This window comes from Salvelinus sp. IW2-2015, linkage group LG1, assembly GCF_002910315.2.
Source record: "Salvelinus sp. IW2-2015 linkage group LG1, ASM291031v2, whole genome shotgun sequence".
Classification (NCBI taxonomy): domain Eukaryota; kingdom Metazoa; phylum Chordata; class Actinopteri; order Salmoniformes; family Salmonidae; genus Salvelinus; species Salvelinus sp. IW2-2015.
In genome coordinates this window covers 25,142,347-25,158,587 of record NC_036838.1, presented here as the reverse complement: position 1 = coordinate 25,158,587, position 16,241 = coordinate 25,142,347, and the positions used below count along the sequence as shown (strand labels likewise).

Sequence of the window (16,241 nt, the reverse complement as noted above, 5' to 3'; positions counted from 1 at the left end):
CCTGGGCCCAATGTTACTGTTGATGAGCAGCTTATGCCATTTAGGGGCCGCTGCCCCTTCAGGCAGTACATACCGTCTAAACCCACAAAATATGGAATCAAGATCTGGGCTGCCTGTGATGCTGCTTCATCATATGTGTCAAACTTGCAAGTGTATACGAGGAAGCAAGATGGAGGAGCCCCTGAGAAGAACCAAGTGATGCGGGTTGTCCTGGACGTGACARAGGGACTCAACATATGGCATGTGGCCACAACATAACAAGCAATAACTTTTTTACTTCGCACAAGCTGGGACAGGAACTCCTCAAGAGGAAGCTAACGATGGTAGGAACAGTACGAAAAAACAAGCCAGAGCTCCCAACTCAACTGTTGATTACACTGAACAGGCCTATCGATTCCTTTAAGTTTTGTGTTCATGGCCGACACGTCCCTAGTGTACTACGTGCCAAAGAAAGGCAAAAATATGGTACTCATGAGTAAGCTGCATAGGGATGGGAGAATCTATGGCCAGGAACATCAAAAAAACTAGAAAACATAATGGATTACAATGCCAAAAAAGGAGGGTTGGACAATTTAGACAAGCTGGTGACTGGCTACAGCTGCAAAATAAGGACCCTAAACTGGACACTTGTGATATTCTTCAACATCTTGGACATCTCGGCGTACAACGCGTTTATCATCTGGATGGCGTTGAACCCAGATTGGAACAGAGGGAAGCTCCAGAGGAGACAGATCTTTCTCGAGGAGCTGGGCAAGGCATTGGTAAGACCTCAAATGTAACATATCCCAATGACCCCAGCTTCTGCAGCCATCGTGAGGAGGATTCAGGAAGAGCATGCTGGTGCCCCATCAGCCRGACCCACAGAACCAGAAACTCCAATACCAGAAGTAAGTGTGAGTGATGTTGTTGCATGTGTGTGTGTCTGARTCTCCTACCTGCTGTGACTATATGAGTGAGTGAGTGAGATGTTAGTAAAATTCCTAAGCTAAGTGTTTTCATTCGGTAGCAAAAAGAAGAAGTGCTGCAATGTGTGTGGACCCAAGAAGGACAAGAAGACACAGTACACATGCATCAAGTACAAGAAATACATTTGCAACACACACCCAGTACAACTCTGTCCCTCATGTGGTGTATAAACTGACCTTAATTTGTTTTCAACGGGTGTCATTTATCATTTCCATAAAATACTGGATGTAAAATTTGTTCAGTTCAAAGCAATAAACATCAATAGCGATGGAAACCTTGCTTCATTTATATTTGTTCAAGACAAACATAATTTATTCCACCCATGTCTTCAATATAATTAAATTTATTGCGCTTTAAAAAAAAAAAGATCTAGCAGAGGTAAATGGCAAATATTAACAATTTATGTTGTCTCTATTGCTTGTAATTGATGTAAGTCAACATCTATGTATTAAGAATTAAGTATGTTTACATAAATTGTTATGGCTGTATTGTTTTGAAAACCCAATAATGTTGTAGGTTTATCAGACCCGCAAACATTGGGTGAATAACAAAAACTTGAACACCACACAAGGGTTAATGCCAAGCCCTTTGACTAGAGACCACAGCAGAGTCTGGGGATAAGAGAAGCAGGTTTAGAGTTTAGCTTGAAAGTTTAGCTTTCACAACTCCATTAGGTAAAATACATAAAGCACATGTTTTTCCTAAGAGATCAAAGTGCGTTATATTGAAAGAGGGGGAAATCACCTCATGCACTTCCATCCACTACACTTCCAATGCCATCCATTTGTTTTCTCAAAGAGAATGAAAGAAGGGCTCTGTTTGGCTAGAGTTCTATGCTGGTGACCTGGGTCATGTTCATGTGGGGAGATGTTTTGAAACAGATTTAGGTCATTCAGTGCAACCTTAACCCTCAATCTTACCCTAATCCTTGGGGGGATGCCTGCGGTCACAAATAAAACATTTGGAAAGATGGGACATTTAGAAAAACCTAATGTTGAATAGTACATTTGAAACCTCTTCTAACCCATTGCAACACATTTGGGGTAGATAGGACGCTTAGAATAAGTGGGCAAAAATTTAAATAAATATTTTACCATTAACCTGTTGTGATCATCCAAAAATCGCATCCAGGATGTCCAAGAATGTTATCATCCACAGGACAATATCTATACAGTGCCTTCAGAAAGTACTCATACCCCTTGACTTACTCCACATTTTGTTGTGTTACAGCCTAAATAAAAAATGTATGAAATAGATTTTTTTTCTCACCCATCTACACACAATACCCCATAATGACTAAGTGAAAACATATTTTTTTAGATGTTAGCAAATTTATTGAAAATGAAATACATACATATKTAATTTACATAAGTATTTACACCCCTGAGTCAATACTTTAGAATGACCTTTGGCAGCAATTACAGTTGTGAGGCTTTCTCTAAGAGCTTTGCACACCTGGATTATGCACATTATTATTWAAAAAAWTCTTCGAAATCCGTCAAGTTGGAAGACAGCCATTTTCTAGTCTTGCCATCAATTTTCAAGTCGATTTGACTCAAAACTGTAACTAGGCTACTCAGGAGCATTCAATATCGTCTTCGTAAGCAACTTCAGTGCATATTTGCCATTTTGTTTTATGTCCTGCTGAAAGGTAATTTGTTTGCCAGTGTCTGTTGGAAAGCAGACTYAACCAAGTTTTCCTCTAGGAGTTTGCCTGWGCTTAGTTCTATTGTCACGCCCTGACCATAGAGAACTGTTTATTCTCTATGTTGGTTAGGTCGGGGTGTGATTWAGGCTGTGTTATCTAGGGGAATTATATGTCTATGTTGGCCTGYTATGATTCCCAAAAGAGGCAGCTGTTTATCGTTGTCTCTGATTGGGGATCATATTTAGGCAGCCATTTCCCCTTTTGTGCTTTGTGGGATCTTGACTATGTTTTTGTGTAGCTGCCTGTGAGCAACCCAGAACGTCACGTTTCGTTTTTTCTTCTGTTTGGTGAGTTTATGATGTATTAAACATGTGGAATTCTACGCACGCTGCGCCTTGGTCCAATCATTYCAACGATCGTGACATCTATTCCATTTTTTTCATCCTGAAAAACTCCCTAGTCCTTGCTGATGACAAGTATACCCATAACATGATGCAGCCACAACCGTGCTTGGAAATATGAYGAGTGGTACTCACGGATGTGTTGTGTTGGATTTTCCCCAAACCTAACGCATTGTATTCTGGACATGAAGGTAATTTCTTTGCCAATTTGTTTGCAGTTTTWCTTTTTTGCCTTATTGCAAACAGGATTCAAYTTTTGGAATATTTTTATTCTGTACGGGCTTCCTTCTTTTCACTCTGTCATTTATATTAGTATTGTGGATTAACTACAATGTTGTTGATCCATCCTCAGTTTTCTCCTATCACAGCCATTAAACTCTGTAACGGTTTTAAAGTCACCATTGGCCTCGTGGTGAAGTCACTGAGCGGTTTCCTTCCTCTCCGGCAACTGGGTTAGGAAGGACGCCTGTGTCTTTGTAGTGACTTGGTGTATTGATACACCATCCAAAGTGTAATTAATAACCTCACCATGCTCAAATGGATATTCAACGTCTGCTTTTTACATTTTCACCCATTTAGCTGCCCTTTGCGAGGCCTTGGAAAAATTCCCTGGTCTTGAATCTGTGTTTGAAATTCACTGTTCGACTGAGGGACCTTACAGATAATWGTATGTGTGGGGTACAAAGATGAGGTAGTCGTTCAAAAATCATGTTTAACACTATTGTTGCACACAGAGTTTGTCCATGCAACTTTTTATGTGACTTAATTAAGGTCATTTTTACTCCTGAAATGATTTAGGCTTGTCATAACAAAGGGGTTCGATACTTATTGACTCAAGACATTTCAGCTTTTCAATTTGAATAAATTTGTAGAAGTTTATAAAAACATAATTACACTTTGACATTATGGGTTATTGTGTGTAAGGCAGTTGCACAAAATATGAATTTAACCACTTTTAAATTCAGGCTGTAACACAACAAAATGTTGAAAAAGTCAAGGGGTGTGAATACTTTCTGAATGCACTGTAACTGGTGAAAAGGCTTGGATGTGGAGTTCCAGGTTAGATCCCAGCCGATTCCAGCCAAGGTAGAGCATCTCCTATTGCAAAGTTAGTCCAAGAACCCTAACTTTAACTCCCATATGGTGCCTTCTTGTTGACGTAAATRGGACAAAGCTGGATAGAACCATTTTGGGAAGGTGAACGTTTTTGATTGTTCTGGAATTTTTCATATAGACCATATAATCCTTGTGTTATTCGAACATTACATTGGTCTGTCAGCTAGAGTAATCAGGCCTTCAAAAAGACTAGAGGAGGAGGGGTCTGGGAGAAGTAGGAATGTGTGCATGTGTGAGAGTGTGTACGTGTGTGTGTGTGTGTGTGGGGGGGGGGATTAGTAACAGCTGAGTACATGTTGACCTAAATGACCTTGCCTTCCCTCAAATGCACCCTTTTCTCCCCCCTGCTATGTACCTCTCCTAATAATGACCCATTATTTTGGCCACGTCCCTCACCAGCCAACTGAACAACAGGGGTCCATTCCTCCACTGGCTAACCCTGCTAGACCAGCACTCTAAAGGAGAACACAATAGAGGAGAGACGAGGAGAGGGGGACTAGTTAACCCTGCTAGACCAGCACTCTAAAGGNCAATAGAGGAGAGACGAGGAGAGGGGGACTAGTTAACCCTGCTAGACCAGCACTCTAAAGGAGAACACAATAGAGGAGAGACGAGGAGAGGGGGATTAGTTAACCCTGCTAGACCAGCACTCTAAAGGAGAAAACAGGAGAAGAGAGAGGATAAAAAGGGGACTAGTTAACTCCTGACACTGGTAAGTTCTATTTCATGAATACTACACAGTGTATTTGGAAATTGGTTTTCTCTCTAAGCATACTCTTGTGCTGCTAAACCCCACTGTCACTAGAGAATGACTCAAGGGCCAATGGGGGTTTGGTTTTATTAAGGGACTAATACAATAAATGGGTCATGTTAATCGGTACACATCATCATAAAGTGGTGCAATTCCACTTTTGTTAGTGTCAGAGTGTGATTTGGATATTTGTCTGATTGGCAACAACATTACTGTGATTTTGCTGACTCATTACGTACAATATAATTTCTATTTATGCACATGTTTAAGTCATTCAATTGACATCCCTTGAAACTCATTCCTGCTGTTTCAGTAGCTGTGGCTTGACTAGTACAATATCAGCACTCAGTTTGTTGATAATATCAGTCATCTCAATATTCCATTCAATAGACCTTATTGGTCGTCAAATAATATAACTTCTGGTGCATAATCCTGTTTTGTGTATGACTTGTGTTAAGTTCTGTTGGCACCAGACAAACCCAAGGCCAGACTCACACACTCATGTCTGCTTTCAGAGCAAACATTCCATCTGCATTCTTACCAACAACTCAACAATACTCCCTTGGTTCCAAAGCAACAGGGATCCTAGATGTGACCCCTGGGCAACCTTAGGTCTGATCTGAGGTCAGATCTGAGGTGCAGAAACAAACACCAAAACATACAGGGTCACATTCGGAGAACAGGGAAATGTGGAGATCTGACCTAAAAAGARTGTACATCGTTTGAAATATCCAGTTGCATTTGATTTGTCCTTGGAGGTGGTTGTGTCTGAGACAGTGGACATCTGGAGTTGTCTGTGTGCGTGTGTGTGTGTGTGTATCTGTGTCTGTGTGTGCGTGTGTGTGAACAAAGACATCTCCAGCTATACTTAGGCTAGACAGGCCGGAGGCGGTAGGGAGAGGTGGACCCTAGAGGTCATGCAAACATTGAACTAATGTTGGACTATTACAACATTCGCTTTATCACAACTGTTTATCCTAAGAGGTGATATGGTTGTGATATGAATTGAAACCAAGTGCTGTATTTGTAAGAWGACTTGGTACATTTTAGATGCTAGCATTAACACTAACCAAAGCCTACTGAATTTAACCCTTTGACTGACAATCTCTTATCACAGGTAGTTCCATGTGTAGCCTGAGAATGGCCCTGCTGTGTGTGGTTGTGGCCTTTGCCCTGACTCTGCTAGGCCCCTGCCCCAGTGTGTGTGCCCCTCAGGGGGGGGCGGAGCCAGACGAACAGCCCTATGACCTGGATGACTTTGATATGAATGGAGAGACAGACTGGGAAAACTTGGACCTCAATGGAGAAAACTATGACTATGAAGACCTAGACCAAGAGGTGAGAAGGAGAGGAGGAGAGAGGAGAGACTAGCAGAGGGTGAGGAAAAAGAGGAAGGAACAAGAGAGGAGAGGCAAGATAAAGAGAACGGGCTTCCGTTCTAGATAAAGAGAGAAGAAAAGTAAGAGTGGACAATATGGGCGATAGGAATAGGTGTGAGAGGGAAGGGAAGGAATGATGGGAGTGGAAGAAGGGAAACGAGAGAGAGTGGTTGAGAGAGGTGAATTGGTCAATCTACTAATGTACTCTTCTCTGTGAGAGCAGATCGAGGTGGGGACGGTGGCCCCCCCTGCTCCTGAGACCCCTCCCCCGGCCAACATGCCCCCTCCTGAGTATGAGGAGGAGATGACCCTGTCCCCCAGGCCGACCCCTCCCCTGGCTCCAGTAACTCTGGACTTCAAAGGACCAGGCCTGTTTGGACCCGACACTGGCCTGGGTAAGCCACGCGCGCGCGCGTGTGTGTGTGCACAAAATGTAATCTCTCTCTGTGCAGGTTTGCCTACGTGTCTGCTGTGTGTATAATAATAATATGCCATTTAGCAGACACTTTAATTTGTTGACATTTTTWATTTTTTTATTTCACCTTTATTTAAGCAGGTAGGCCAGCTGAGAACAAGTTCTCATTTACAACTGTGACCTGGCCAAGATAAAGCAAAGCAGTGCGACAAAAACAACAACACAGAGTTACACATAAACAAATGTACAAAAGGAAAGAAAAATAGAGAAATCTATTTAAAGTGTGTGCAAATGTAGAAGAGTAGGGAGGTAGGCAATAAATAGGCCCTGGAGGTGAACATAATTTCAATTTAGCATTAATACCGGAGTGATAGATGTGCAGATGATGATGTGCAAGTAGAGATACTGGGGTGCAAAAGAGCAAGAGGGTAATAATATGGGTTATAATAGTATTTATAATATTTATAAATAATATTTATCTAAAGTGACTTACAGTCATGCATGCATACCAGTAGGAGTGTGTGTGTGTAATGTTCTCTCTGTCTCTGTGCAGGTATGCCTACATGTTTGCTGTGTGTGTGCATCAGTGGAAGTGTGTATTGTGATGATGCTAACCTGGAGCAGATTCCTCCACTGCCTAAAGATACCACACACTTCTACGGACGCTTCAACGGTATCAGACACATCAAGAACACTGACTTCATCAACCTCAGTAAGATATATGCAGGCACACACACACACACACACACACACACACACACACACTGGCTGCAAAACCTAATTTCCACCCTTTAGAGACCTATAATACTGAGGCTAGATAGGGCCAAAATAATAATAACTGACAATACAGTATATGTTCACCTCACCCGCTTCTCTGTGTGAAACAGTAGTTCACCTCACGCTGCAAGTAGTGAGGGCGATTACACGGGCTGCTGTGGCTATTTGATCATAATGTAGACCTACCAGAGTGGCCTACCATCAAAAYCAATGGATAAAAATCCATCTCATAACATTTGAACATAGAAATAGCTGTTTTATCATTCAGCCTACAGTAGCAGCAAAGGTGTGGTTTTCAATGTAGGCCTACAATCCATGATACTTTTGAAAAAAACATGCACGGCTTGACAATAACCTGTTTAACCACTTGTCCTTCAGACAAGGCAGTGACTGAACATGTTGTGTTGTTTGATGCAAGAAACCACTTTACAAAATAAAACTCATTATTATTCCCGTACCATTATTACAGAGAATCAGACAAATTATGCTACCCTTCTGCCTATCGGCTGCTTAGCTTATTGAAGACAGTCTCAAAATACAACACTGCCCCTTTAAGATATAAAAAAGCTCTAGGCCTGACTTGCTTTTAAAAGTTTTTGTGCTCTCATAGGAAGCAACCACTCCCCCATTGTTGACTCCAAATTAGCTATAACTGGGCTAATAACTGACTAACTAGCAAAGAATATTAACAAATGTGCACAGGTGGCTACATGCAGCTCTCGCTTTGATCTCAAAACAAGCGCAACCACTCATGCTTTTAACACAGTCCAGGTCAAAYTGAATGGCACAGATCCATATATGGCAATGGTTATTTGCATATAGTCCTACTGCAGCTCTGATTGGTTATGGCACACCTGTCTGTGTAGAGTATGTCCATGAGTCCTGCATGTCAATGCAATAGAATCTCTTGCATAGTTAGTTTTGCAAAATAAGTCATTCATAGTTAGTTTTGTTTCAGTTTGTTACATTGAAAGTGGCTAATATTGTGTTGATTTGAGCACAATTCCCACAGTAGAGCGAAAAGTTGATAGTGTTAACTAAAGGGGGAAAGTTCAGTCTCTTGCTTCTCCTTCGGCAGTCCAATGACTTGATAAAAATATGAATTTACTACTATAGCTCATACAAATGCATACATTTTTAGACAGTTTAAAAATACATYAGGAATAAGGATTTGAAGTGTATGGCCTATATCTAGGAGATCTAAAAACGCTCAGGAAATATTTGGTATTTTGTTAACACAAAACTACAGTAACTTCAGAAAGTATTCATACCCCTTTACTTATTCCATATTTGTTGTGTTACAGCCTACATTCAAAATTGATTAAATAAATGCAAATTCTCACCCATCTACACACAATATCCCATAATGGCAAAGTGAAAACATGTTTTTAGAAATGTATTGAAAATGAAATACAGAAATAATTTAATATAAGTATTCACACACCTGAGTCAATACATGTTAGAATCCGCAATTACAGCTGTGAATGTCACGATCTTCAAAATGAGCGGACCAAGGCGCAGCGTGCATTGAGTTCCACATCTTTTAAAAACAAAGTGAAACTGGAAACAAAACAACAAAACTTACWCACTGATGACACGCACTTCAGGGCGAGTGCGGGGAGGAGGCACAGGACGTACCGGACTGGGGAGGTGCACTGGAGTCCAGATGTGTGGAGCCGGCACAGGTTTCACCAGACTGCTAACCGGATCCTCTGGTCGAATGTTGAACAGAACACACTTGCACAACATCTCTATCATCTCTCTCTCTCCAAACTTCTCCATTGCCTCCCTGGCGGTCTCTGGCTCTTTAACGCAAAATGCAGGGATCCGGCACATGACGTACCGGGCTGGGGAGGTGCACTGAAGATCTGATGTGTGGAACCGGCACAGGTTTCACCAGACTGCTAACCGGATCTTCTGGTCGAATATTGAGCAGAACACACTTCCACAACATCTCTCTCATCTCTCAACTTTTCCATTGCCTCCCTGACAGTCTCTGGCTCTTCCCGCGGCTCAGCCGCCAGCTCCATGTGCCCCCACCCCCCAAAAGAATCTTGGGGTTTCTTTGGCAGCGGACTGACGACACGCTCCTCATGGCGAGTGCGAGGAACCCGGCACAGGACATACCGGGCTGGGGAGGCGCACTGGAGATCTGGTGCGTGGAGGCATCATAGATGGCATCGGACTGATGACCCGCTCTTCAGCCCGCCTGCGCTGCAGCCTACTCCATGCTAACCCCTCTCTGCGGTATCCTTCCTCACATTGTTCCATCGACTCCCAGGCGGGCTCTGYCACTCTCCTCGGCTCGACCGGCCACCCCTTGTGCCCCCCCTCAAAAAYGTATTGGGGTTGTCCTTGGGCTTTCTGTGGCCGCGAACCCTGGTGTCCTCCATTATTACCTTCCGTCTGCCGCCAAGGAAGTGTTTRGCATCCACCCATCACTTCTTCCCATGTCCAAAACTCCTTTCCCTTTTGGGCACGCTGCATGGTCCTGGTTTGGTGGGATATTCTGTCATGATCTTCAAAATGAGCGGACCAAGGCGCAGCATACATTGAGTTCCACATCTTTTTTAAAGTAAAGTAAAACTGGAAACAAAACAATAAAACTTACAAAGAACGTGAAGTAGTAGTGCCCAAACACACTAACACAAACAATCAATATCCCACAATCACAGGTGGAGAAATGGCAACCTAAATATGATCCCCAATCAGAGGCAACGATAAACAGCTGCCTCTAATTGGGAACCATATTAGCACCAACATAGAAATAGACTAAACCACKCCCTAGTCACGCCCTGACCTACTACACCATAGAGAACCAAMGGCTCTCTATGGTCAGGGCGTGACAGTGAATCTTCCTAGGTAAGTCGCTAAGAGCTTTGCACACCTGGATTGTACAATATTTGCCCTTTGTTATTRTCTAAATTCTTCAAGCTCAAATTGTTTGTTGARCATTGCTAGAGAATTAAACTATATCAAAAATGTAAGTATGTATTAAAGTTTTAAAGCATTTTTTTGTTGTTGTTGCATATTCTAGCACTTGCATGGCCATGAAAGACCTTCCATTCAAACAACTGTGTGTGTGTGTGTGTGTGTGTGTGTGTGTGCGTGTGCGTGTGCGTGTGTGTGTGCGTGTGCGTGTGCGTGCGCGTGCGTGCGTGCGTGTGTGTGTGCCCATCCCACCTATCACCATAGACACCCTGTATATTTCATTATCCATATCTTTTCAATGTGCTGTGATGTTTTACATAGGTTAAAAAAAAAATCTAATCATATAGTATCCACGATTATGAGCTAAAGATGAAAACCTTTCCTCGAGTATTATTATATTATTTTGTGACTGACTCTGGCTTTCCAAATTGCCCAGAACTGCTATTTGTAAGGTGTATTTAAGTGCATGTTGTGATTTTTGAACATTACTGGACCTGTGATCAGAAACAAGCTACATGGGGGCAATACCAGAATAAATGATCTTGTGATTCTGATTCTACAGAGCTGAGATTGTTGTATGCCACATATATATATATATAGCATTCTGTTGGTTGCAAGAATTTTTATAAATTTTAAATTGAAAAACTCTAAGTTTGAATCAAGTGTTGTTTTTTGTACCAGTTCATGAACCATGTGCTATAGAATCGGTAATCGAAAATCTCTTCCTATTTATTTTGCAACCTGTTTGGCTCTGCTGTCAAATTTTTTCCTCAAATTAAACTGGTAAATTTTTTTCTATTTATGCCATTCCAAACAAGTACCATATCTTCTCCCTTTTCCACTTGCCTCTCTATTTTTGTGGTAGCTTCTGCAATCAGTTGGTTGTAAGTTGGATTGAGCGGACATTCCAATATATTTCGTGAGTTAGCTGCAGATACTGTGACATCTACAACTCTTCCACTGACACGCCCGTTTCTAACATTCGTCGATATTTAATTAATAACTCTATGATTTATAATAAAGATCAACATTTTGTCTCCATTATAAGAAGTGTTCTTTTTAATTCCAGTTCAACGTATGTTGAGGCGTTGAAACACATAAACATTATCACCTGGATGGATCAAACTGAAATTGCTAAATTCCAACCTTTCTGTATCGACTGTTCTACAGTAAAGGCGATACTTATTAAAGACAGAAATAGTAAGTTTTCAAGATTGTGGTCGCGAAATGAGGTACAGTTCTGATGAATCAAGGTTCGACCAAACGTAAGTGAGCCTTTCCTTATACATGGGCCTACTGGGACGAACCCAGCTTTTGGGCTTACTGAATGGATGAAGGCTTTTAGTTGACAGGCTTCTAGACACAAGCTCGCAATTAATATTTAACTTAATGTTTTGCTCCTCACAAAACTCATATTCATTATTAGGATATATCTAGCGCAACGTTCTAATTCTTTGTACTTGGCTTTAGCGACTTCCAATATAAAATCGAAATATTTGTTTTTGCTCTATCCATGAATCTTTCAAAACACGACACGCTCTCGTCTGCGAGTGAGGGCAGCGCGGCCGTTGAGTTTCAAGTATCCGTATACCCCTCGCCTGTTAATCTTTCCTCCTTTCAACGCTCTCACGGTGGTCCGTAATCAGATCTATCCCCTCACCTCCCCCTTCCGCAGTAATTTCGCCCTCTTCCATAGGTACTACCTCGAGGCAGCGAAGGCGCAGGACACTTGAAATTATCGTGTAAACTAATGGTCATTAATCTAAAAAAGTTATAACATACACACAAGTACCGCAAACTTTAATTAACACAAAAACTTCATGTCTTATGACATAGGGTGGGGTGAATGAAACAGCTAAGAAATTATGGATCATCATACAAAAAGCACATACAGTCAAAGGGATTAAACTCAATCTCATCTGGAGCATACTTTGAACATAAACGGCTGGCAGGTAAAGGTTGAAGATAGATTGGGATCAATATTCGATACAGGAACATGGCACTTAATGGGGATTTACCGAGGTTCGAACTGATATGATCAGCAAGAAACATTTACACTCAATTGGTCTATATACCCTGAGTTGCAGTATCTCGATCCGGACGCTCTAGGATCACTTAAAACTCAGCACAAATTGCCTGCCAACAACATCACTCTACCTGTAAAGCACTACTCACAAGTGTCACTGAGGGCTGAGTATGTGCACACCACGTCCGGAACTACTACGCAGCTACAAATTATACTGAGAATTAATATAACAAAATAAAAAATTGTTCTATGATACTTGGACATTGCTTTATGAATTATGCGATTTTTGCATATATACTTAATAAAAGACAGAGATTGCATACATCGTACGAATTTCGATAAACTTAGTAATTATAAAGATATTCAATCGAAAACTTTTTAAGACACTCTTTATTAACTCAATAAGAGTTATTTTTTTATCTTATTAGAGGACACTTTCACTAATTTATTAGTTTCACTTTATCATATTTAATATATGACGTACTATTAACTTTACCTTATATAATATGAACATATAAATTTAGGTTTAAATGGGTATTTATCTAACACTGAAGGACCCAGATATTTTTATAATTTGTCTCAGAAAATATGCAATAGTCACAAGAGTGGTCATTTTGGTGGAAGGCAGTTTCAATCTCCAGGTCATTTGCTATCATTCTCCTCTCTAACGATCTGTAACCGTGGCCACAGCTGGAGGTATTAGCTCAGGGTCCGGCTCAACCTCAATGACCAGAAGCTCACACCTGACCCAAGGGAGAGAAGACAAGGAGAAGAGAGTGACTAGTCTTGGATCCACTATTAAATCAGAGAAAGAAGGGTTTGTTGGTATGAGAGGACATTACCAGGAGAAAATATGCGCCTCTGCAACAGCATAGGGTAAGTAAACACAAAATTTTAATTTTGTCTAGTCCTTAGATGCTCAAGAGTTTAACCGCCTCTCAACCAACTCAACTGCTCCAATGATGGAGTTTAATGCGTAGGCCTGGGAATTTTGAGGACGAACAACACAATGCGATTGTAAACAGGATACACACTATATTCTTGCCGGCTGGAGATGGGCAATTGTGTAATCACTGACTAGGTATTCATGTTTTGATAACATAAAAATATATTCATGCACTTACAAATATGCCGTCACACCTACTGTACCGTCAAATCAGATTGGGGCAGCTGTTAGCTCGAGGCATTATGCTAGATTCAATACCCATCTACAAAATGAGTACTTGTAAAAAAAAAATCTTCATCATACATGAGAGCGGGATAGTCCATGAATGTTGTCTCTATTCACAAAATAGGGCAACTTCGGTGTGAGTAGCACATGGGTCTGTATTCATAGTTTTAACACATGCACTTACTCATTACAACATTGTGCGCCGGATTGATGATAGAAGTTTATTTTGTTATCGCGTTATTCTGTTAAATACTTATTTTATGGGGCAGGGCTACAATAAAAATATTGTAACCTCAAAACTTCTGACACGACGGGAAAATACCAAACAAACCAGGGGCAAGCAATCATCATTTTAACTGAGCAAAGAGTCCCATTCTAACGAGCTTCTAGGACAAAGGAAGCTAACTATGAAAATGACAGAAAGGAAAGGGCCGAGATATGACTTAATTTTTATACGGTCATCTACTGCAGATCAGGCTCATTCGTTCTTCCTCAACGTTAGTTACGGCACACACGAGGAGGGCAGATATTACTTTTCCTCAAGACACCTCCGACTAAAACTACGACACTACCAAAAACCCCACAAAAGTAAATACTTCGCTGGAGAAAATGAAAGAGACAAGAAGTATCAATTTCGAACGACTTAATGTCCGGGGGTAGAAATTCAATTGTGCAAAGGAATTCGAGATCATCCGGTCAAACGAGATGAGTAATTTCTGCCTGGGCTTCTTGACACACGTATCAACTTATGCTTGGAGGGTTCCTCTTCTAACTTCAAGCCACCATGTAACCATATAATCAATTGGATAATTGAATAAAATCTGTTAAAGTATAGACACAACATCAGACAACATGCACTCATCACAAAAGCTCACATACACACACCCAAACACTCGCTGAAGACCCAGCCATATAGGAACCAAAGGAGCTGCAAAACGCTGTACAGATAGATCTATGTTTCACTGAGTCGTTGCTGAACGARGACATTAATAACATACAGCTGGCGGGTTATACACTATATTGGCAGGATAGAACAGTAGCCTCTGGTAAGACAAGGGGTGYAGGTCCAACAGCTTGTGCACGACATATAAGGAAGTCTCSAGGTTTTMCTCACCTCGAAGCAACGAGCATGTTAAATGTGTAACCAGAGGGGAAAAACTCTAGACCACCTTTACTCCARACACAGAGACGCATACAAAGCTCTCCTTCACCCTCCATTTGGCAAATCTGACCATWATTCTATCCTCCTGATTCCTGCTTACAAGCAAAAACTAAAGCAGGAAGCACCAGTGACTCAGTCAATAAAAAGTGGTCAGATGAAGCAGATGCTAAGCTACAGGACTATTTTGCTGGCACAGACTTGAATATGTTCCGGGATTCTTCCGATGGCATTGAGGAGTGCACCACATCAGTCACTGGCTTCATAAATAAGTGCATCGATGATGTCATCCCCACAGTGACCGCACGTACGTACCKCAAACAGAAGCCATSGATTACAAGCAGCATCTGCACTGAGCTAAAGGCTAGAGCTGCCACTGTCAAGGAGAGGAAATCTAACKCGGAAGCTTATAAGAAATCCCGCTATGCCCTCCGACGAACCATCAAACAGGCATTGCGTCAATACAGGACTAAGATCGAATCGTACTACACCGGCTCCGACGCTTGTCGGATGTGACAAYACTWACAKYTTWTTACAGATAACAAAGGGAAGCACAGCCYCGAGCTGCCCAGTGACACGAGCCTACCAGACAAGCTAAATTACTTCTATYCTCGCTTCGAGGCAAGTAACACTGAAACATGCATGAAAGCATCAGCTGTTCTGGGAAGACCGTGTGATCACGCTCTCAGTAGCCGATGTGAGTAAGACCATTAAACAGGTCAACATTCACAAGGCCGCAGGGCCAGACGGATTACRAGGACGTGTACTCTGAGAATGTGCTGACCAACAGGCAAGTGACCTCACTGTCATATTCAACCTCTCCTTGTCTGTCTGTCATGTTTCAAGCAGACCACCATTTTCCCTATTCCTAAGAACACTAAGGTAACCTGCCTAAAAGTCTACCGACCCATAGCACTCACGTCTGTAGCCATGAAGTGCTTTGAAAGGCTGGTCATGGACCACATCAACACCATTATCCCAGAAACCCGAGATCCCACGCCAACTTTGCATTCCGCCCATCAGATCCGACAGATGATGCAATCTCTATTGCACTCCACACTGCCCTTTCGCCAAATTGAAAAAGGAACACCTATAGTGAGAATGCTATTCATTGACTACAGCTTCAGCGTTCAGCACCATAATGCCCTTAATCACTCACACTAAGCTATGGTCCCTGGGCAAAACATCTCCCTCTGCAACTGGATCCTGGACTTACAGACGGGCCGCCCCAGTTGGTAAGGGTAGGTAACATCATATCTGCCACTCGATCCTCAACACCGCGGCCCCTCAGGGGTGCGTGCTCAGTCCCCTCCTGTACTCCTGCTGTTCACTTATGACTGCATGGCCAGGCACTACCCCAACACACCATCATTTTAAAGTGTTGTGCTTGATTGACTCGAGCGAAGCAGCTTTAATTGCCTGGGTGTGCCTGATTCTAGTGCGCCATGACCACGTCAGTAGTGACAGCCTATTAGGCCACAATCCATTCCCTCTCCTTTTT

At 41.9% G+C, this 16,241-nt stretch overlaps 1 protein-coding gene across 2 annotated transcripts in view; it reads left to right on the top strand.

Moving 5' to 3' along the window:
• Positions 1 to 16,241, top strand: part of optc (opticin) — a 69,724-nt gene that overhangs the window by 27,384 nt on the left and 26,099 nt on the right. Inside the window, exons 1-4 of one of the 2 annotated variants that reach the window (XM_023987050.2) lie at positions 4,505 to 4,843; positions 6,000 to 6,220; positions 6,485 to 6,656; positions 7,230 to 7,388. In XM_023987050.2, the coding sequence (XP_023842818.1) occupies positions 6,008 to 6,220; positions 6,485 to 6,656; positions 7,230 to 7,388 (544 nt within the window). In that variant the 5' untranslated portion in view covers positions 4,505 to 4,843; positions 6,000 to 6,007. Of the gene's footprint in view, positions 1 to 4,504; positions 4,844 to 5,999; positions 6,221 to 6,484; positions 6,657 to 7,229; positions 7,389 to 16,241 lie in introns of those variants that run through there. The other variant, XM_070443455.1, reaches the window with a different exon arrangement.